The sequence below is a fragment of the Cenococcum geophilum genome, assembly GCF_001692895.1.
Source record: "Cenococcum geophilum 1.58 unplaced genomic scaffold K441scaffold_41, whole genome shotgun sequence".
NCBI classification, from domain to species: Eukaryota; Fungi; Ascomycota; class Dothideomycetes; order Gloniales; family Gloniaceae; genus Cenococcum; species Cenococcum geophilum.
In genome coordinates this window covers 1,468,922-1,491,121 of record NW_027137599.1, presented here as the reverse complement: position 1 = coordinate 1,491,121, position 22,200 = coordinate 1,468,922, and the positions used below count along the sequence as shown (strand labels likewise).

At 49.0% G+C, this 22,200-nt stretch overlaps 6 protein-coding genes across 6 annotated transcripts; 3 read left to right on the top strand and 3 right to left on the bottom strand.

Moving 5' to 3' along the window:
- Positions 1–1,185: 1,185 nt before the first annotated feature.
- Positions 1,186–2,196, bottom strand: K441DRAFT_679877 (uncharacterized protein; the record flags this gene model as incomplete). The annotated part of the gene is made up of 1 exon (XM_067651315.1): positions 1,186–2,196. The coding sequence occupies one exon, from the start codon at positions 2,194–2,196 to the stop codon at positions 1,186–1,188; it is 1,011 nt and encodes a 336-aa protein (XP_067500668.1).
- Positions 2,197–3,666: 1,470 nt separating this feature from the next.
- On the top strand, positions 3,667–4,831 carry K441DRAFT_665186 (uncharacterized protein). The gene has a single exon (XM_067649462.1). The coding sequence runs from the start codon at positions 4,157–4,159 to the stop codon at positions 4,520–4,522; it is 366 nt and encodes a 121-aa protein (XP_067500667.1). The 5' UTR covers positions 3,667–4,156; the 3' UTR covers positions 4,523–4,831.
- Positions 4,832–5,781: 950 nt separating this feature from the next.
- K441DRAFT_689089 (glycoside hydrolase family 1 protein) lies at positions 5,782–11,640 on the bottom strand (the record flags this gene model as incomplete). Its single annotated transcript, XM_067652263.1, has 9 exons — positions 5,782–6,056; positions 6,115–6,595; positions 6,647–7,059; positions 7,112–7,209; positions 7,274–8,299; positions 9,592–9,709; positions 9,770–9,857; positions 9,907–10,222; positions 10,403–11,640. 9 exons carry the CDS (start codon positions 11,638–11,640, stop codon positions 5,782–5,784), a joined length of 4,053 nt encoding a protein of 1,350 aa, XP_067500666.1.
- Positions 11,641–12,420: 780 nt separating this feature from the next.
- Positions 12,421–13,874, bottom strand: K441DRAFT_665182 (uncharacterized protein). Its single transcript, XM_067649461.1, has 3 exons — positions 13,667–13,874; positions 12,840–13,589; positions 12,421–12,789 (listed from the first exon to the last, which is right to left on the bottom strand). The coding sequence occupies exons 1-3, from the start codon at positions 13,752–13,754 to the stop codon at positions 12,629–12,631; spliced, it is 999 nt and encodes a 332-aa protein (XP_067500665.1). The 5' UTR covers positions 13,755–13,874; the 3' UTR covers positions 12,421–12,628.
- A 122-nt stretch (positions 13,875–13,996) lies between these two features.
- Positions 13,997–15,818, top strand: K441DRAFT_665181 (uncharacterized protein). Its single transcript, XM_067649460.1, has one exon. It carries the CDS (start codon positions 14,251–14,253, stop codon positions 15,499–15,501), a length of 1,251 nt encoding a protein of 416 aa, XP_067500664.1. The 5' UTR covers positions 13,997–14,250; the 3' UTR covers positions 15,502–15,818.
- Positions 15,819–18,972: 3,154 nt separating this feature from the next.
- Positions 18,973–21,597, top strand: K441DRAFT_616754 (asparaginase-domain-containing protein; the record flags this gene model as incomplete). The annotated part of the gene is made up of 4 exons (XM_067645756.1): positions 18,973–19,511; positions 19,571–19,614; positions 19,702–20,916; positions 21,343–21,597. The coding sequence occupies exons 1-4, from the start codon at positions 19,454–19,456 to the stop codon at positions 21,595–21,597; spliced, it is 1,572 nt and encodes a 523-aa protein (XP_067500663.1). The 5' UTR covers positions 18,973–19,453.
- Positions 21,598–22,200: the final 603 nt, after the last annotated feature.

Genomic DNA, 22,200 nt, shown 5'->3' with positions numbered 1-22,200 from the left:
GCGTCAGATTCTGACAGGGGAACTCGGGAAATTCGACGCGGGAAATTCGACGCGAGGGACAAACCTGAGACGTTAACTGCAGCACTGGAAAGCCCCCGAAGAAAGCCATATCATCACCCTCCACGTCCAAACTCTGCACCTCCCTATATGGAAGTCGTCTCGGCAGGTCTCTTAGTCTGGTACTTTGCAGCGCAGCTGACATGCTCGTTCTTCCGCCGAGAGCTGAACCAAGCCTTGGCCGTGACAGCTACTAATACGCTTAATACCTACCTAGTGCTCTAGTTTCTCTTCTACCTTGGCGTGCTGTCTGGCTAAATTTCAGTGACATTGGAGAAGGAAGGGTTGACTTTGCAGCCTGAGCTGGATTCAAGAACGTCTTATGTGGGTGACGGACCACTAAGGCTCTCCCCAGCCCCGATGCTCGCCTCAAGCATGCATGTATTCGCTGCGTAAAACCACTCTGGTGGCTCTTTTAGTCATATCCTAATGCCACCACAACCCTCCGCACTCCGAGGAAGAGCGGAGGGTATGCGCCAAGAATTAATCATGAATTATTTCTCAACAAGCTTGGGTGAGGATACGGACATTTGCATTCTGTGATGCTAGGTAGCTGTATCTTTACGATCAGTCATGTAATCCATGGTATTTAATTCTTGCTAATTGTATATAGAAGAGTTTTAGGCTAGCGCCCTCGCTAGCTTCATCAATATACTGCTAGGTCTCAAGCGCAGGCTTTCCTGAATTTGAGGCAGCACCAGTGCTGAACATGTCAAAGGGAGCACTACATCTCCACCCGTCCAACAAAAGCATAGCAACCAAAATCATAACAACCACAACACCTCGAGACACCTCGACACCTTCGCTATCAGAAAAGGACAAGAAGAATCCGACATCAAGTCACATGGAAAGAAATTTCCATGATATATCCCTGCTCATCCGTTGTAGTCGAAGGACATTTTGGAATTCATTTCAGCTATTTTCATCTCTTAAGTTAGATATCGTTTGAAACTTATTTTCCTACTCAATCACATAAAAAATAATTCAACGAAAGAAACTACATACCCTGATAACCTTCTTCAGTCGGACTGGGGAATCTGAAACCCACCGGCTGAAACACCGGGTTACGCTTCCGATATCTTGAAGTCGTAGCAGGACCACCGGACTGGGGCTGCTGACCGCCTGCTGCTATTCTGCCATAGGCTTCTTGAGGGCATTGGGATCTGTTTGGTATTTAGCTTCGAAGTAATCGGCAAGGTACTCGACCTCCGCCCTCTCCTCGGACCAGCTAGGTTCGTCCAACGCCCTGGGCTTGCCGTCGACATCGATGGACACCGGCGCGTTGAGGAGCATCGAAGCAAACTCCGCGTCACTGGGCACATAAACGGAGTTCGCGTCCTCGGGCACATGCGCCAGCATCTTGCTGAAGACCGTAAAGTCTTCCGGGTCAACCTGATACCGGCTCTGATGCTGCCCACCATCCTCGACCTTCTCTCCCCCCTCCGCAGCAGTCCCCGCCACAGCATCCGTATCGACATCGCGGTCCTCATCCACGACCACCGCATCGAGGCCGACCGCCCCGCCGCGAGAATCGCCACGAGCTGCCTGACCAGCCGCACGCCGCTGACGGGGCTCCTCATCGCACGCGTCAACGCTGTCGCTTCGGCTGGCTCCGCGCAGAGCCGCGACTCGCCCGCGCACGTACGCCGCATCGATGCCGCGCAAGTCAATCCATCCAGCACCTTGGCGCGACGCGGCGTCCCTTAGGCGCCGATTCAGGGGCGTCGGCACCGCGGCATTTGGCAGGGCGCCGTCGCGCGCTTCGAGGACGGCGGGGGGGTCGGCATCAGCGTGATTGCGCGAGCGGTCGCGGCTCAGGCCAGCGGCCGGTTTGTTGTAGCTGTCTTCTTCGTCTGGCCTGCGGGAGGGCTGGTTGCGTGTGGTGCGGTCGGGGGGTCGCACCGTGGGGTTGGGAGTGAAAGTGAAAGGGCTTGCCAGGTAGGGTGTCTCGATCGCTTCGACGTCGCTGTCTCTGGAGGGCGTGGAGGGCTGCTGGGGTTCTCCTGTCGCTGATTCTGTTGTCGTTGGTCCTGTCGCCGCGTTTTCCTTTTTCGTCGTCGCGGTGTGCAGTTTCAGGGTGAGGCCTTTGAGGGGAGATGGTGGGATCGGCTCGGGGTCTGGGTTGGATTCAGAGCCCATTGCGTGGTGATTGAGCCGCTTGGCGTGAAGTTGGGGAGTAGGCGATGGTGGTGTTGATGGAGGGTTTTTTTTATTCGTCGTGGCAGAGAGACTGTTTCACTGCGTCAACGTAGCTCTAAGATATTCACACATTTTCTGCTCAGTAAAGAATTTCCTGTAGGAATTGGTGAAGGGATGTGAAATCGGAGATTTGAATCTCCGAGATTGAGATTGGGCTGGATTGAGTCTGTTGGGAGGTGTCTATGGTGATGACAGTACTGTGGTGATGGTGATGGTGATGGTGATGGTGGCTGCTTTGGGGCTATCTGGTGGTATTCTGGTCAACGATCTGGCTATGGGTAGTCGGAGGGTCGGCCCTTCTCGTTTTGTGAGTTTGACCGCCATTCTCATTTCGTTGAGTTCATACATCCGGATATGACAATAGCTGTCTGGCGTGACATTGTCCCCAGTCGGTATCTGCTCGACTGGGTCTTTAGGCCGATTCGATATTGGGAGAGTCGGGGTTTCACTATAGCATGTTCTTGATCAAGTGATCCATGACACAGTCTCCCCCCTAGTAGATAGATAGGAGAAAGTAAAAGGACGGAAGCAAATCATAAATAGTACAGAGATAGACGTTAGGGTTTCTTATAGTCTTTTCTTCTGTTTTCTTACTACCTAATAGTTGCTAGTAACCTAGTATTCCACTAAGGAGCGGTAAACCCCTAGCTTAGAGGTTTATAAACTACTAGGACATAGCTACTAGTATATGTTAAACTGCCTAGAAAGGATTCGTGTATATAGAACTATAGCGCCGTAGCCTAGAGGCTGCATGCGCAGTATTGTACGTAGTATGGTACAATGAGTATGGGATTAAAAAAATTTAAAAACAAAACAAGAGCAGTAGTGGCGTGCAAACGGTGGTGGCTTATATTAATATAAATTCTTTCTAACTGTGGCCGGCTTCTGCAGTTAATCCATAATTAACAATGGCGTTCAGCCGTTGCACGCCCCGGTGAACAGTACGTGCTGCCTGGCCTCGCATTTTCTGCCTCGCATTTTCGGCCTGCGCTCACATTTTCTGCCACGAGCACCCCGGGTTTATCCCTTCCAATGGTACAATTCGTCCTACGGTTATCGATAAGAGTCTCACCAATAGAACTAATACGGCTAAGTCAAGGGTCACAATTGTGCGTGAGCACGGATCACCTATTGGTAGGGAAGATGATGGACCGGTCGATTCGGTACGAACTCTCCCAGGAACCCAACGGGGCAAGGAATAACAGGGCAAGTGACAACTTTACGAACTCTTTTATGCGTTTAAAATTTTAACCCTATAAAGCCTTTATTTACCTAAACATATCTTATTTTCCCTAAAAAGGCTGGCTTCTCTCCGACTTCTTTGCACGGTACAGACTCGTTGGTTTTTCTCTAATTATGGGTTGTGGTATCTCGAAGGAGAAAACGGGTTGCGAGGAATCCAAAGAAGCACCAATTCTCAACGCCCAACCTCCAGCCAGTCTTCCTCTAAACAAATCAGGCCAACACACAGGAGACACGGAACTACAATCCCTGACGACCTTGTCTCCGAGGCGATTGCGCACAGCAGACTTCTTAGCGCTTGATTCACTGAAAGATCGGCACACGGAATGCTCCTGCCCTGAGGGTTGTCCGTGTTTTACTCATCGAAGCACCGGCGAGGCAAGCACTGCGCAGTTTATGGAACAGCAGGAGGGTATTAACAGCGCCGACGCTTCAGCCCGTCTAGCTTCCAAGGAACATCGTGTCGGCGCAAGCGGGCTTACTGAGGGGTCAGATCAAGTAATTAAAACTTATATCTGTTAACCTCTATGGATATGACTAAGTCGTTTGCTAGGATTTTTTCGATAGAGAATGTGTTGTTCTGGGCAAAGGAGACTCTTCCACAGCTTTAGCCTTTGCAATCCTGGACAGTGGATCTGACCTGGCGTTCGGTGTGTCAATGCGATGGCTCAAAGAACATGGGAGAGTGTTGGAGATGGACACGGAGTTTGAACACCCATGTGTTAGAGCGCTAGGTGGCTCTGAATTGTCTATCCAAGGCGTCGTTCGTGGCATGCAATTCAGATTGAAAGGATCTAGGGAGATCTTCTGTAGAGACTTCTTCGTCAGCGAGGCGCTCAACGGCTGGTACGACTTTGTGCTAGGCAAAGAATTCATGACAACAAATTTTAATATGCTCTTTCCATCCGGGGGGAAAGTCCAAAGGATAATTGGTGGCCTGTTTGGTTCTAACCACCGGAGTCCCGGTGAGTATTTCGAACGCCTTAGTTGCTATATGCCTGCCGTCGCTTTGATAGACTACTGACCTTTTTATGAACTGAAGTCGAGAAAGCAGAAGAGGCTATTTTAAAGGCCAAACAGGAAGTTCACGCTAAAAATAGGGAGGCTGATCGTCTCGCAAGGAAGGAAAAAGAGCGGATAGAGGCTGAGGAAGCTCAAAGAAAGGCACAAGCCCAGCGCAATACATAGCTGACGTGTGGCGGGTGGAATTTGGTCGTTGGATCCGTCTTGTATGGAACGGTGGCTGCTTTTAAGTGTCTTATAGGCGGTCAGGATCCGGACAGTAACTAGATAAAGCAGTTTCTACGTCCATACAGATGGAAATAGATAATGGTGTTGATTGATGGATAAATAATAAATTTTAGGACCTTTGGCGGGACTTTGGCGAGCTTAGCAACGGTGCGCTAGAATAGCCGCCCAACCTCGCTTCGTGAAGCATTGTAATCAATTCAAGTCAATTCGGGCTTGATTAAAAGACTCACTGCCATCTGCTTAAAAATTTAAGAACTAGGTAAGCTTACTTAGATCCTTAATTTTATACTTTTTTATAAGGCGCTTCTTAAAGACTTAGAGTTTAAATAGGTATTTCTTCCTATAAACAGCTATAATATTATTAATATAAAAGAAGACTATAAGGTAACTGTTATAATATAGGTAGGGCTCCTTTACTACTATGTTTGTGGACTTTTGAAAGATTAGACGAGAGTAACAGGAGGCTTGATTTACGAACGTTAGGTTCAACAACATAGTGTCTGGTGTTAGAATCTAAAAGCCTGAGCAACGCTACGAAAAGCGAAATTGTGCTGAAGGGATTGCAAACTATTCTACATACAGCCAGCCCTCAATACTTTGTATGCACAGCTTCCAAAGGCCTTCCAGCCGCAAGCCGAATGCCCTCCCCGAATGCCTGTCCCCCGACGTCGTCCCAGACCTGGCCTCCCAACCCACAAGAAACGCCTCAAGCCCAGGCCACCCCCCCTCCGAAGAATCGTAGTCGTCTATCATATTCCATTCCAAGTAGTCGAACCTGTTGCCTGAGAGGGCATTTGAAAGAAACGATGGGTACAGAGAGGGGAAGAAAAGGAAATCTAAACGGTCGTGCGGATGGATGATGGAGCTGCTCAAAACGTACCAGAAACCAAGACTCCAAAACATGATGTGATATGATGGCTGGACCGTATCGCCGTGCAAATGCTTCGTATTCAATAAAGGAGCAGGGATACAGAAAAAAAATTAACAGACTTGGGCTAGTGGGAATGGAAGTCTGTAGAGAGATCCGGGCAATTATTCACATCGGAAGGCTATCGGCCGCCGTACCCGTTCGAACTCGGGATCATTTGAGGGGAAGGTTTCCATCTGTCGTCTTGTTAGATGACTAGGGGCTAGGATCATATATGGAAAATTTGAAATTTCGTACATTCGAACCTTGTGATCGTCCCCTGCAGAAGCGAACACTCGTGGGTCTTTAGGATGCCAAGCAACCGCATTCACGCAACCATGATGAGCATCCAGAGCTTCAACAAGATGACCGTTCGTCCGCCAAATGTACACCTTAGAATCTAAAAATAATAAGTCAATACGAACTGACATGAGAGTGATATCGAAATATGGGGTTACCTTCGCTTCCGCTGACAACGAAATTCTCATCTGCTCCACCGAACGCGCTTCGGATAATGAACTCGGTTTGCTTTTGGCCACTAAAGCTCTGTATAACTTCCCCGGTATCAATGTCCATGAGGCGTATCTTGTTGTCGTTCATACTAATAAGCATGTGATGTGAATTCCGGCTGATGTTTATGGAGGTCAGTTTGACGTCTTCTAAGACCCACTCGCATAATTTCTCCCGCGTGACGAAGTCATAGACGAGGATGCGCTGTTCTAGTAGTACGACAAGCCGCTGTCCGTCTGGTGAAATGGCAAGGTCGTGTACTCGAAGGCTTTCTTCTTTCCACTCGTGAATCTTTTCGCCATCCAGAGTCCACAAGCCAAGTCCTAGTATATCCTGAGAACCGATCACGAAAGTCTGGCCGTTAGGTGCCCATGCTGCTGATGAGACCGCATAATTGAACTCGCTGATTGTGAAAAGGCATCGGCCAGTCTATTCCAATTGTCAGGAAAGTGAACCAACAGGACTTAGTAAAATGCTCACCTTGGTATCCCATACACGAGCAGAGTTCTCTTGCGCCTGAGCACAGCTAATTAACCTGGTGTCATCTGGACTCCAAGCGACATAGCAAACTCCGCTCCCGTTATCGGTGGCAAGCGTGTGCAGAACATTGAATGTGGTTGTATCGTAGATAACGACTGTGGCATCCTTGCTTGTTGTGGCTAATTTGGTGCCATCATGCGAGAATCGCAGGAACCACACTTCATCAGTGTGATGACGCAACTCAAGCACGGCTTTCGATGGAAAATCGTCGCGGTCACAGCCATGGTCAACATACAGTGACGGAGAAGCCGCTGTGTTATGGTATAGGCAGTTCGAAATCCAGCCTTCTTTTACCTGATCCAATAGTACTGCAAGTCGATGCTCGGGAATCATAACGCTGGGAGATATTGATTCTTTATAGAGGTTAGAACCTGAAACAATAATTGGGACTTGGAATAGGCCTACTCGATAATTCAGAAAGTAAAAGCATTCGAGACTGTCCTGTTGCACCATCCCAGTGCGCTTGATATTTTAAATCTTCCGCGGATTGGCACATCATGAGACTGGGGACCGTTAGTCGAAGTACAGTGAAAATATACCAGGTGCAGAAACCCTGATAAAATTTACCTTGATAATGCGTGAAGCCTTCCAACGTCCTGATGTAAAGGTGTCAACTCTTGTCTTAGTACCATGAGAGCAGTTCCAAGATCCCTTCCTTCAAGAAGCTCTAGATACTTCTGCTGTCTCATCCAGAATTTCATCTCATTTTCATTCGCGCCTTCCGCAAGTGTCAGGCCTCCAATGTGTCGTGCTGGTGACCAGGAGTTTTTAATTGATTTCCCATGAGATTTGCTGTAGCCCCCATCACCATCAGCCAGACCGATGCCACCCCCATCGTCATAAGAACGTGTTCCAAACAACAACACCTCCGCCTCGGCCCAATCCCCTTGAAGAACTGCACTTCGAAATGCGGCTACCGTTGGCCCTTCTAGCTCATATCCGCTCTCCTGGCATAACGCTCCAGCAGCACCGTGATACCCCAAATCCGTTAAACTTTGTATTAATATTCGCGTAACTTCCTCCCGATCGTGTCCAAAAAATGTTGGGGGTAAAGACCGTCCGTTAGGTACCGAGTTTCCGTTGGTGTATGATGCTGCCGAGCCATTACTCTCCGTCTTGATGTGTGAATTACCGTTCGCAATCTTTCCGAGACTCGCTCGAGGGCCCGGCGAGCGAGATGAACCGTTTGAGTAGTTTTGTGAGGGTGACTGGGACCGTTGTGAAGCCTCGGTATCAAGGCGCATTGTCCCGTCTGCTCCGCGCCTACGCTTCGATCTGTGGTGTGAGGGCCGGCCTCTGGTGTTTATGTATTCTGAACTTTCCGAGTCTTCCGGACTCCCAGAGAGACTACGCCTGCGCTTGTTTGATGATGCAGGTATTGTTGTGTTTGTAATAGTGGTGCCTGACGGACCTGAGGGGCTTTGGGAAAGTATTCCGAGGGGTAAATGGGCAGAGATTGATCGGGTATTAGAAGATCGGGAATTCGAGGTGGCTGGGTGGTCGGAGGTGAATGGGGTGGGTAGGTTCTGGGGGGTTTCGTCTGCCAGGACGAACGGTTGATGGGAGTAATCCGCGCTGTTGCGGGACTGATTACTTGGAGACGGGATGTCGCTTTGATGGCTTCGATCCCGGCTCAAAGCAACAGCATCCGCGAGTGATTGATGCTTTTGGAGCTGCAGCGAAGTGCAGAGTGTTGTTTAGAGCAGTGTTCGACACGTCGAAAATAGGAAGTGGTGGAGTAGAGTAGTCGGAAGGGCTCTGCGATGTCGCCAGCAAGGAGCGGTAGTCAAGGATCCGCGGACAAAGTTGTGCTTCGGGTCTTGGTAAGTAGAGCTCTGGCGAAACTCCAGCAGTCTTTAAGTTTCGTAGCGGGCGTGGTGAAGTCTTAGGATACGTCGGGAGAGTGAGGAAGCTGGTGTTGTAAGCCCGTCACAAGCTTGCGGAGGGTTGATGGGAGAGGCTGGTCTGCTTGGCTGGAAGCGATAAACTGGGACTCAACACACGCTGACAACGCACCTAATACAGGCACGACCTTCCAAAGCGTTTACAAAGATGGCACGGACAGGAGGTTGTGCCCGTGTTTCTCACAGGTTTACAGGTTCACAGGTGTTCATCATCTGACTATTTCTATGGCCGACGACTTCTGCGAGGTACACTATCACTGACGGCCGGCAAGTGCACACTAGCGGGGCCGCGGTGATAAGAAACAGGGAGCTAGTAGTATACCACCACATTTCACCACACTGACCCCGAAGCACCTGCGTCTGATCTGTCATGAGCGAGCCTACCACCGTCACCAGCCCGCCCAGCTTCTATTTGCTTCCATTCATACAACTCAGCTGTGCTGTCCAGCCACAACAGGGGAAGCTCACGTAGCTTCGCCTGCTTGCATCTGACTCGGAAACAGGGGGCAAGCCCTGCAGCCCATTTGAAACATGCACGCCGTCGCCAACTTGCCATTAGTTCCTCAACAAGTTGTTTCTAGACGTAATACTAAAGCAAGTCGCCGTTCAGGTAGTCATTCTCGTGCAGCGTCGCTCCGACACTTCAGTTGCTCCAGACAGTCACCTCTTCCTCTCGGGAATCTGGAGGGGCATCTGCGGGTAAGTGCATATGAGCTCTTATTTGCCCAGAGGAACTTTGGGCGCTGATTGCGAACACTGATATGAGAATTACTGCTGAAGGTAAGCCTCGAAGGCGAACCGCTCGGTACAGGTGTTTGTCTATTAATATCTGCCTATTATACAATAAAACCTGTTAGGCTCCGTTTTGAGTAGACTAAATATCTTTAGAGTAGTTTCATCGTTGAGTTTCCGGATTCAGTGTGCTCCCTGTTGTTTATATTAGCAGGGTTCTGTGATCAAGTAGACAGCCTTTTCACTCACTCAAACCAGTTCAGAAGTTGAAACATGCTGGCCTTCGGAGTCCTGGTCAGGTCTGTATAATTAACATACTGCAACCCAAATCTAACCGTTAGGCCAGAGCTCCATTCTATGTTATCAACTACCCAATTGTTAAAACCAGTCTTCAGACGTTATTTTTGGCTGCAGTTGTTATACTCACAGATTGCCCAAGCCCAGGCACCAGTTACATTAACCTTGTCATAAACAATCGATGCAAGGATATTATCTAGGTAATACTGGTAGTAGTTCTAAGACATATTAATATTTCTAGCCACTCATGTTACTTCAAAGACTCACAGCCCGGCGAAGGTCCCACAGAATCTCGTTCTTGCTCGTCAGCTGCGACTCAAACGGTTCTGCAAACCCAAATTCGCTAACCATGATGTCGGGAACGCTTGGAAATAGCACCGTTGTAATGTGCTTCAAGAACCTGCGGATGCCAGTGGGAGTATCGTAAAGCCAGGACATGGCAGGATCAGAAGCTGGACCAATAGGGAATCCATCGGGATCTGTTGATGTGCTGCCTGCACATTCGGGAAAATTGGTGTTGGAGCGGTTTGATGCGCAGGCTTCCACTCCGCCGCTGACCTCAAAAGCATAAAAGGAAGAGTACCTGTAAGGCATCGGTCAGTTTGCCAAAATCTTAAAATTTTCTGAAGAAAAAAGATCTCCCGGAGTTTGTAATCCTGCGGTCCAGCTGGTGACACTACGCAGGCTTGTGAAGCAATTCTGCAGACGCGGTAGCACCTGCCGATGATCTAAGAAGATCCTTTCTCTTTCTTTGACAACTTACCCATCAATTGCATAAAAATCGCAGGATCCTTTGATCAAGGCCTTCTCTGCTGGCGTGTACTGAGGAAGCAGATCTCCCAAAGTGTCTTTCAATGACTGTGGGTAATCCCCATCTGTCCAAGGACCTCCAAACCATCCTATAGAAAAATCGTAATTTCGCTGTGCCGCAACTTGATCAGCTTGAGAAGTGGTATTCGGCTCGAAATAATTCCCAGAATTCTTGAACGAAATGCGTCCCCTTCCTTTGAACTCTTCATGATACCATTTAGCTACTTTGGCGTGCGCGAGGAGAGTGTAGTGGCCACAGAGAAATCGCGCTTTGACGCCTCCAGTGACTCCATTGTATGCGGGATAGTACTTTCCGGCTGGATAGTAGGAGTATTGCCAATTGCAGTACTGTGGTTCATTGATGGTGAACCAGGTGTCGACGTATTGATCATACCGCTCGATCACGAATTTGGCGTAGTTAAAGTAATCATCGACAATCTGGCGATCCGTCCAAGCACCATATTCGTTGAAGAGTGCGAGTGGGGTATCCCAGTGGAAGAGCGTGACGACGGGGGTTATGCCGTTCTTGACCAACTCAGCAATCACATCGTCGTAATGCTTGACTCCAGCTTCATTCACGGGGCCTTTTCCAAAAGGAAATATCCTAGGCCAGCTTATGCTGGGACTGAACGAGGGAATGCCTAAGCTTTTTAGCCTAGCAAAGTCTTGTTTGTATAGGTAATAGTGTTCCGCCACCACATCCCCAGTGGTATTATCAGCAACTAGGTTGGGTACTCGGTGCGATAGCAGATCCCAGATTGACGGTCCTTTACCCTCGTCTTTTGCCGCTCCTTCAACTTGAAAAGCTGATGATGCTACACCCCATTTGAAGTTCTTTGGCAGCTGTATGCCAGCTAACTTGGTGTCGTAGCTTGGTATGAGAGGGTGCAAGACACCTGGCTTTGGGTAGGATGATGGTTCCGGAGTTGGGCTGACGGTCGTGGTGACTGGCCCAGTAGCTACTGGGCCAACTTGGTCCCATAGAAATGCCAATGCCTGATCTGAGAAGTCCTTGTTGGCCATAGAGGCTGTGGGGGTGGCTGACGCATTGTAGGATTTCGATGAATACCCAGGAGGACTTTTGAACATCAGAGCACCTGCGTTTGATACAGCAAAAACAGTAGGTGCTAATGTGACCAGGAGACCAGATATAAAGAACGCATTTAGGATCCAAGAAGCAACCGAAGCCATCTTGAAATCCTCATGAAAGGAAAGAACCGAAGATAGACTAAGATGGAAAAGAAGGACAATTCAGATCTGCTGGGCCATCTCTAACTATATGAGGTCTAAACCTGCAATTTGTGCATTGACCATTATGTCATACTCTCTTCCCCGGGATTACCATCGCCGCACTCTACGTAGCATGAGAGACACGGGGATGAAGATACAAAAGAAACGGGATAGCTGCAAGGGAGGCTAGAAGTCCAGGGTAGTAATAGGTCGAATATATTGAACTAAGGTGGAGCACGATCTGTACAGGGAAACAGAGTAAAGAGGAAATGACTTGCAATGACGAAAATCTCCGTGCAAGTAGAAAATATCTGCGGCTAAACGGTGTCTCACCAACGGAGCAAAAGCCCATGCTTCCGTGCTAGTTTCGGGCAAAGGCCGATTCTAGTAGGCCAGGAACAGATGTATGTAGCAATTCTTCCCAGGTTCATTCCGCGACCTGCATAAACTGCTCCTAATTTCCGCTAAAGATCGGCTGACTTGATCACATAAGTGCATTCGTGATCGTGGTATATCAAATTGTATTGGTGGGGTTCCGATGCTGTGCCTCTCTTCAAGGAGCGAGGAGCTAGGACCCTCACAAATTTCCGCAAATGAAATGTGGCCAGGCACAGCCGTACAACTGGAGTCGTTCCTATGGGTGGGGTTGCAGGAGTGTAGAAATTCATATTGCAAATTCTTAAGTTGTAGTAAAGAAAGTGTAATATGTCTGTAGTTTGACATTTTATCCAGTCTTTAAGTGTGATTATGGAGTAGTACAAGCGAGCATCCAGTTAATGAACACCTGCATTTAGCCAGGGAAGACATGACGGATGAGACAAATAAGATTAGGATATATGATTAGATTCGTAGGGCAGCGTAAAGTAATATCTATTAGACCTCGGACCCAAAACTATCTATTCGAGAACATCCGATTCATGAGGCGATGTGACTCTCTAGATCTTCATGATTAAGTCTTTCGCTTTTTAGCTGGAGGAGATTCTCCTCCTTTGCTATTTTTACCCTTGCCCTGAACCAGACCTCTGATATCAAGCTCCTCGTCACTCTCATCGTCATAGTCCTCGACTTCCAAGTCGGACAATTCCTCGTCATCCACCTCGTGAGCTGACTCTATTCGGAGAATTAGCTAGGTCCATAGGATATAGAAGTTATAAACGTACTGTAATACTTGATTGCTTGCGGCCATAGGTCCTCGGCGATAATGGTAGCGATCTCCTCTCCAGGGGGATAAACTTCCGTTTGCTGATGGTCATCACCTGATTCCTCGGGCTCCTCATCCACTTTTTGTCCCTTCCTTCGCTTCTCCCGTCGTTCTGATTCAGCTGCAGTGGCTGCTTCTGACTCCTCAGCACTGACATAACGCCAGCTTGACACGAATCCAAACCAGGCAAAGAAGCTCAGTGAAGTCTCCTCATTTAGTTCAATCTTCTTCGTCAATGCCTGGTACTCTGGCAAATTGCTGTCCTTTGCTTTCGCATTACCGTTCGCTGTGCTGGCAACCTTCTTTGCATCCCACAGCTTGACTGCAGCATCTGTGAGACCTCCAGTTAGATCTTTGCCTTTCTTCCAGTGGATCTTGACGGGTTCAGAAACCAGCCCCATCCATCCTTCATGTGCACGTCGAAACCAGAATTTCTTCTCCAGCACCTTGTCCTCGAAGTATTCGTTGGGGCCAAATCCGAACTTGACGGAGAAGCTGCGCGGTGAACCTTTGGGGTCGTCAATCTCGAAACGTGAAACTTCAAGTGTCTCGAGACATTCTGAGAAGACTTTTGAGTCTGATGGTTGGATATGCTGGTCTACTTCCGGCGGGCATTGCTCGAACACCAAGGCCCAGAAATGCGGGATTTTGGCTGCAAGGGTGGCTCGTTTTGCGTAGAGAGGAGAGGTGACGGCATTCTGCTGTCGCACTGGGTAAACATTCTAGGTTAGAATGAAGAATAACCGCAGCCCGTAACTGTTGATGTTGGAGCCGAGGTTGTCTTACAGATCTGAAGCTCGGCGTCGTCGAACTCGTCTTCAAGCACGGTTAGCTCCTCGAACCGGGCGAGGATTTCTTCTGAGTTTTCAGCCATTATATGGCGGGTGTGCAAAGATAGTGAGATATTGAGGTAAGGGGAGAACTAGCGAAAAAGAAAGCACTCGGGTAGAAGGCAAATATAACAAAGTCAAATTATTTGTTGGGAGTCCAGAATTTTGGGTGCAGGGATGGAAGCTATTTCACACCCGACTGGTGACGCCAAGTAAGCTTCCGCACCGGTTGGCCTGTAGGGCTGAGTGATTCCTGTGCTGCTCTTGCAACAGTCACCCTCGTGATGACTTGTCCCAGTCATAGAAAAAATCAAACCATAGGCAAACAGGCCACAATGATTATTTATTTGATGGTCTCCCTTCTGTATCCTGTAGCTTCTTGATGTAACTTCCTTCACTCCCTATATTCATGTCACGAGCGCAGGCTCTAGAAATCTCCGCTGTGCTGTGAAGCTCGTGAGGATTTCAGCTGCTAGAGGTCTTCTATCGAGATTTTTCAGTCTCTTTTTCGATCCTCCTTCATAGAACCCTTCAGCTGCAATGGGAGGCCTCGCATTTTCAACTCCAGGCCCAAACGGAGCCCCACCTCTCCTCGTGCCACGCCTTACAACAGATGTCTACAACAAACTCAAAGCCGAGTATACCTCTCTCCTCCAGCAGATTTATCGCGTAGTGGCTGTCTCCCACGAGGCGCCCGGAAAACTAGACCATGGGGACATCGACTTCCTCGTCGAGGGACCTCGAGACGATCTGACTAATGATGATGTGGCTAAACATCTCAACGCAAAACGCCATATAAGAAACGGCCCCACTCGGAGTTATGCTGTTCCTCTTCCTCACCAGGAAGATTCATATGTCCAGGTAGATATCCACATTTGTCACGACGGACACCTAAAATGGGACTTCTTTATGAACTCATACTCAGACCTCTGGCAAATCATTGGCGTGGCTCATAGATCGCTGGGAATCACTGGCAACGATAAAGGACTAAATGTTCGTGTTCAGGAGCTAGAGGGTATCAATCGAAAAGCAAGCATGCTATTCTTGACAGACGACCCTGCCCGCACAATGCAGTTCCTGGGGTTGGACGACGCAAAGTACAATTCAGGTTTTCGAAATGAAGACGAATTGTTCGCCTGGGTTGCCCAAGGACGTTTCTTCAATCGCAATATAATAGAGGAGAGGACGGAAAAGGCCAATGACAGACGTCGTACGGCTATGCGAGGCATGTATAGACGGTTCCTACACGAGTGGGTGCCTACTCATCCTGATGTAGGCGCAGGAGATCAAACGTGGACAAGGGAAGAAGTTCTCTTAGAAGCTCTCACTACTTTTGGAAAGCATGATGAGTACGATGCAATAATGCATAATTTCCGCATCCAAGAGAATGAAGCTACCTTGTGGAAGCATATTGCTAAATGCCTGCCGCTGGAGGACTCTCCACTTGGCGTGGCTCTGAGAGCTCTTAAGAGATGGGTTCGATTTGACGACGGCCACCCAGTACTGAGGTCTGAGGCGCAACTGGGCCATGAGGGCCGACTGATTTGGTCCGTGGAAATGCACAGAGGCAAGAGTACGCCGAATGAAGGCGTAAAGGATAATAGTGGGAAGGACGACGAGGCACGCATCCTAGAATGGGTTGAAGCGCATTGGGAAGAAGCTAAGGCACTGGAAAAGGGGAGAGTTGGTGATGAAAAACGGGAGCGTGGGGTTAAGAAGAAATGCTTAGAATCGAATCTCACTGCTGAAGAGCCCGCGAATGAAATGTCAGGGGTCGAAAGGGGAGGCTAGGATGAATATATTCGTTGCAAAGTCCGCTTTTTTATTGGCGTACACAAGGATTTACTGGAAGTGCATCTGTTCTCCGCGCTCTAATTTGGTACGCGTACTGGGTCACTGAGTTGGGGACTTTCCACATGAGCGGACATGCTCATGTGATGGAAGGTTTTGAGAAGCTTTGGTTGGTATGGTTGTCGCTGCTGGTTGGACGAACCCTTTTGACGATTTTCGGGATGAGCTCCAAGCTGATCTGGTTTCCGCCTCTGGGTAGAGTGGTTGTGGGAGAAGATATTAGCATCACAAGTTGATCTTGTCTAATTAGAATCTCCCGAAAATCATGTCTGAGGTGTTTACGGAGGTGCGTTGCAAAAGTCTTCGCCGCCCCTTATTAGGCGGTCTTATGGGCGGTGGCTGCCTTAAGGTTGGTAGGGCAACGGGTTAGAAGCCGCCCAATGGCGCCTAAGGTCCCCCAGAACCGTCTTAGAATGCGCCCAATTTTCGGCTATATGCGGGCTCTTTAGGCTCAACCTAGGTAGGGCCGGCAAAGACTTTTGCAACGCACCTCCGTACCGATCGTGGATCACTGCGCCACACATTTTCATCGTTCCCCAAACCAACCGCCCAGCCTGCGCTAGGACTAGGCACCATTTGAGATTGCCTATCAACGCGCTAATTCCCACGAGCTCTCGATTATGGCTAGGCTTTCGTGGCCAGGCGACTGCTTGGCCTTCTCTACAGGATATCCTACAATTGAACATCACTCCATTCTCGACAACAGCCTGGATACATCTAGAACAATACGCTTTCGCGATAGTCCGATCTCCCACCTATCGCCTGTGAGCTTCAATTGGCATCAAATGGTATAGCAGTCATTTATTGCTATATGTTAGGCGGCGACAGGACACCCTATGGCATCCTCGAGTGAGCGTTACTCAAGACCTCTGGCGAAAGTCCTGATATCTTTTGGGATGCACTTTTGTCCGCCTCAAATACACTCAGTTCGGTAGACACTGATCTACACGCTGACGAGCCGGACACATCTGACGACACTGAGTGCATCTCTCCTTCCAACAAGAGCGCCTTAGAAGTTTAGGTTGCAAGACAAGATCCAAGACTAAGAAGATTTTGCGGATCGACGACATCAAGAATGAGATTGAGTCCAACCACAATGTCGCTGGAAGTGGAGTTTTACATCTGAAGCTCTACGCCAAAAGGAAGACTGCCTCAACATTAGCAACTACGGAGCAACCATACCTTTCCTTGGAGGCCGATAGAGCTTCGCTGAATGCTCAAGGGGAGCTGAGTAGGGCACAGTCGTCTATCAGTTCCATGTCCGAGGAGAGGGAGAGTGTTCAGAGACTGCAGAAGGTCGTGGATGATATTGAGGCGCATAGGGAGGCATGAGAGTTTCCTGGACCATAAGTCGATTCGCGCATAGAGTGAGGGTTATGCCCAAACCTCAGTCAGATTTCCTAAGGAGGGAAGTTAATCAAGGTGGAAATTTTGTCAGGTTTCAATGGGAAAAGTGGGTTGGTCATGTAAGCTCTGATTGATATCTTGCTACTATCCGTTATGACAGCTAATATTTTAGGCTTGTAGTTACTGCTCTACATTATCTAGGACACGGGAACACGTTGCATCGACGACTCTGCGGAGCTGCCCTTCAACCAAGATGTACTGACATAGAACTTGGAGCGCATCATTATGTTATCCGCTCCCTAGCAGGCGTGGTTTTTCAGACTCCGTAAGATATATCGGTGGGAAGATCCAATGCTCACTGCGAGGTGGTTTGCTTTATGGATGCTTATATGGCACTTAAACTGCATGATATCTTTCATGATCAGTTCCCCACCTAGAGTGTCCTGAAAGTATCTAAGGGTGCATTTAGCTATGCTATGTCATCTTCATTGTCGTTCAAAATCGGCTCCAATCTCATTTCATTGATTCCCTTCGAGAATCCCATGAAAGGGCTCTCGACCGAGGCACAACCGCACTTAAATTTGGAGAACTTATCAAACGGCATGGTAGTGCTAATTGGATAGTTCCGTTGATTGAGGATGTTGGTCCGGTAACCTAGATGCAGCTCAGCGACGTCGTAGGCTTTTGGAGGTTTTAATCAGCTTTTATGAATGGAAATATCCAGAGAAGACTGCAGCCACGCTATTTTTCATTTGCATATGTATCGCTATCGGTGCTTTTACCTCCGCGGGCTTCGCGTTGAAGATTGTCATGATGATTCTAACCTGTAAGTGACTTGGAATCAGTCGGTAATGGGCATTCAGGCTAAACGGCTTTCATAAGGTGGTTCTTCTTAGGTAGGCCACTGGTGACTTCCAGTCCAAAATGCAGGCCAGAGAACATGTGGCAATTACTAAGCATGCGCTGACCGATTGCAGGCATCTAGTCGCTCCGGTGAAATATATATTCTTGGATATTCCGACACACGGTGGAGGACTAACCAAATCTCCGGGTTGAAGCCGACAGAATTACAGCCGAATGATCATTTTCGTATCTGCGGCGGCACGCCTAAGAGACTCGATAAAGCATCATCGAGCATAATATCCCATGAGAAGTATGACGTTGAAGTGCGAGACGCCGCAATCGCAGCTGACCAAAGCAACTATCGGGTCCCTAAAGCCATTTGGTCTAAACCGGATGAGTCGGATGATGGCAATGATAATAGTTAGATCTCCGCAAGTTCACCAATGAACTTGTGACAGAATTGATTTGATTTGCTTTCGCTGCCGGTGGCACAGGGTCGTTGGCCAATTCGCTGTCTTCGCTGACGGCATACGGATCATCCGTAGTTTTCCGAAGAAAGAGATGTGGCGGAGGTCGCTCGGCGAGCTTGTAGAGATACGCAAGATCACAAGTCCAAAATTGGCGAACTTAGAAGGAGAAATGCCTGGAGTTAAAATTTGCCGGCGGTAGTGTAGATCAGGTGGAGGCAATGAAGTGGAGAGACGAGGCGTTTAGTACTGTCATTGGCTTCTCCGGATTCCAGTGGCAGCAATTGCAGCTTGAGCCTAGGAAAAATATTCAGCGGTGAACAGGTTGGATTGGAGAGCGTTGGTAGACGACATTCCGGGTTGCTGGAGAAGGGCACTAAGGATTGGCCCGAACGCACCCGACGAATGCAGACCCTACATAGAAATCAGCCAATCGGGGAGGCCGGATTGTGACGTAGCAGTCGGAGGACAGCTTCAGTTTCCTGGGTTTGGATGGTCTTTAGCTAGGGCGTGTAGGTTTAGGTGGTGAAGAGAGCGTTGGCAGTTCTAATGCAGACGTGCAGTCACCTAACCCTGTGATGGTTTCGAGAAGATGCCGTCGCGTAGAAATGTAAAAGATACCCATTTCAGATAATTGCACTTCCCGTTTTGATGATTTGCTTGAATGGCGCGATTTCGTTCTATCGCGAACGCAACGTGAGGAAACTTGTTGATACGATTAGGAATGAAACTGTGATTGACGAAGGAAACGAAGAAATTCGAAGCAAACCAGGATAAGCGAGGCTTCTCTGACTCAACGACAGTCGAAGCGTGATGCGCGACGGGGAAGATTTCTCTTGTTGACAAGCAATTTCCGCCAGATGGCAGAGTTTTCAGTTTTGAAGGGGTAATGTGAATTAAAGAAGTGGATCACAAGCCGGAATCGCACGATAAAACTAGCTCGCACCGGGCCGATGAGATCACAGACCATGGTGCTGGAAAACTTAACTAGATGGCCATCAGAGCGCTGCCTTTCAATGTGCAACAAAGGAAAACCTAAATCAAGTACACTCGCACTCTGACGGTAGGTCGTTTCTTATTTAGCTGGCGTCGTTCTAGAGCGTGAACGACCTGTCTCACTGCTTGCTTTTCGACCATATCTCTCCCCTTTCCGATCCGATATCGTTCTCCTCCAAATTCCCTGCGCTTTTAGATAAACATTCCATTACTTTGCGCTTTGCCGTTTTGCGTCTGAGATGGACCCGTTTCCTGAGTTGCAGTTTCCCGAATCGCGGGTGCTAATCATTATTACTGGTACGGAATTCCCGTCTCAGCAATCCATCCAAGCGCTGAGCTCACTCATCTTCAAACAGGAGGCACGATATGCATGAGACGATCAGAGGACGGGCTTATTCCAGTAAGAAATGATACCTGTGACTCAACAATCGACAACTTCTTTGTCTGAAATCAACACGCTAGCATATTTTCTAACTCGCGACAAAAGGCCAAAGGTTTTCTGAAAGCAGGATTGGCGCCTCGGCCCCCTTTCAATGATGGTTCTTACCCCGAGCCATTAGAAATAGTTACAGATGACAATGGCAGTCGTAAAGCCGTCCAAAGCTTGAGGACTCCCATCAGCACATACGATCGTCGCGTCAGGTACTCTGTTCTAGAATTTGACGAGCTTCTAGACAGCAGCTCTATTGATGCAGCAGGATGGGACCACATAGCTAAATCAATCTTCCGGAACTACCAGCTATTCGACGGATTTGTAGTACTCCATGGGACGGACTCTCTAGCCTACACGTGCTCTGCACTAAGCTTCATGCTACAAAATCTGGGCAAGCCAGTTATCCTTACGGGTTCTCAAGCGCCAATGATGGAACTGCAGAATGATGCCCAGGATAACTTGTTGAGCTCCCTCATTATCGCAGGTCATTTCATGATTCCGGAGGTATGCCTCTTCTTCAACTTCCGGCTCTTTAGAGGGAACCGGACAAAGAAGGTATCTACAGATGATTTTGCAGCCTTTGCTAGTCCAAACCTCCCGCCGTTGGCTACAATTTCCTCTCTCAGGACGAACGTCCAGTGGGGCCTTGTCTACCGGCCTACGTCGGTAAATGCATTCAGTATCCAGACAAAACTAAACACGGCGCACGTGGCGTGTCTCAGAGTCTTTCCAGGAATGAAACCGGAAATGGTTGATGCCGTCCTCCGGCTTGAAGGTCTCAAAGGACTCGTGCTGGAAACTTTTGGAGCCGGAAACACCCCCGGGGGCCCAGATTCCGCCATGACCAAGATTCTCGCTGATGCTGTTAGAAGAGGAATTGTTATAGTGAACGTGACGCAATGCCTCAGCGGCAGCGTCAGCCCGCTTTATGCTCCCGCCACGGTTTTAGGTCGGGCTGGAGTGGTATTTGGGCAGGACTTGACAACTGAAGCTGCGCTCACCAAATTAGCATATCTTCTCGCTCTGCCCGATTCGACGCCCGATGAGGTATCCAAGCGCATGTCGATCTCGCTACGTGGTGAGCTGACCGAAACCACTCGCACGCACTTCGAGCATCCCAAGTGCGGTACTCTGACTCCAGAATTGTCAGCCTTGACTGCCCTTGCCTACTCGATACAGGCAGGCGATTTGCAAGGCACGCGAGACGTAATTCGAGGAGAATCAAGGTGGCTGTTGAACGATGCTGACTACGCTGGCTCTACTCCCATGGTGCGTAAAATTTCCTATCTTTTGAAAAACATCGTTAGCGAATGCTGCCATACGAACCGACCGCCACGGCTTCTGGAGTCCGTATTGCGACTATTTCGCCATTCAGCGCGAATGGACGTGCAGTCTTGGAAGGCGAAATTGTCCGGTGGGCTGGTATCGGATGGAACTCGTCCTACCATTGACGAAAAAACGAGCCTTCAAACGAAAACTGTAGGTCAGCGATATCTCTGAAATTCCATGTCAGAGGGCAAAGCCGGCGGCGTGAGCGCGATGCGGCTCCATTCAGACCCAGCAAAGCCATATGGCACCCTGCCGGCTTTATCAATCCCCTCACCGACGGAAGAATTATCGGAAAAACAATAGTCCCGTTGGCATGGAAAAGGACTTGCTTTTGGGGCACATTGCTGACATACTCTCGTACAAAAGCATCTCGCGGCAAGCGGACCGAACGTCGAAATTTTACAAGACTTCCTCGCCCAGGGTGGATCAGTCCACCTGCGCAATCGCGAGGGCAACACCCCGCTCTTCTTGGCAGCGCAAGCGGGGTTGAGCGATCAGGTGCAGACTTTGATAGAAGCTGGCGCCCATCTGCATTCGGATGAGATGGCCGCCGCAAGGCTGCATGCCTCATCGGACGCGGACGGGGCTGTGTGGGAACTCGCGGGTGTCGGGACTGGCTGAGACGGGCTGAGACGGGCCGAGGCAGGCGTCACCGGGTAATTGTGGCTCTGATGAATATGCACTGAGACCCTCAAAGGAGGAAAAAAATTGGAGAAGGGCGTGTAGAGTGCAGTTTGAATGGCTGGGATAGGGTCAATGACGGACTACAAGGGGGAATTCACTGGCGGGTTTTCTGGCCCTGCGCGCTGAATGCAGCTGAATGCAGCTAAAACCCTTGTATATTAGACTTTATCCGTTTCAGCCTAGGGCTGCAGGCGTTCTAGGTTGTGCTTGCGCGTGGTTTAGATGGGATTGGAGTCCGTTATCAGCGGTTTTTTTCTGGTGGAGATGGTTCCGTAGCTGCATCGAACAATTGTTGCCCAATGTTATGCAATAGAGGTCTGATTCAGAGCAGACTGCATCTCTAGGCTGCCATTTAGGCCGATCAAGCCAATTAGGCCTATTAAGCCAATTAGGCCTATTAAGCCAATTAAGGTGACTGGGGTGCGTTCTGAAGGGTCAAGGGCAGATCTTCGATTTCTTCGATTGTGCACAGAATTTCCGTCCTGGTTTGCATTGCAGGCGTCGAAGCTTATTTTCTCGCTTCAGCTGTGTGGCGCTCAT

Excerpts from the sequence above, each read along its gene's own strand:
- K441DRAFT_665186 (XM_067649462.1), top strand. The coding sequence starts at position 4,157 with ATGCGATGGCTCAAAGAACATGGGAGAGTGTTGGAGATGGACACGGAG.
- K441DRAFT_665182 (XM_067649461.1), bottom strand. The coding sequence starts at position 13,754 with ATGGCTGAAAACTCAGAAGAAATCCTCGCCCGGTTCGAGGAGCTAACC. Across the intron at positions 13,590-13,666 it reads CGACGCCGAGCTTCAGATCT|TGCGACAGCAGAATGCCGTC; the intron begins GTAAGACAACCT and ends ATGTTTACCCAG. Across the intron at positions 12,790-12,839 it reads GCAAGCAATCAAGTATTACA|AGTCAGCTCACGAGGTGGAT; the intron begins GTACGTTTATAA and ends TTCTCCGAATAG.
- K441DRAFT_665181 (XM_067649460.1), top strand. The coding sequence starts at position 14,251 with ATGGGAGGCCTCGCATTTTCAACTCCAGGCCCAAACGGAGCCCCACCT.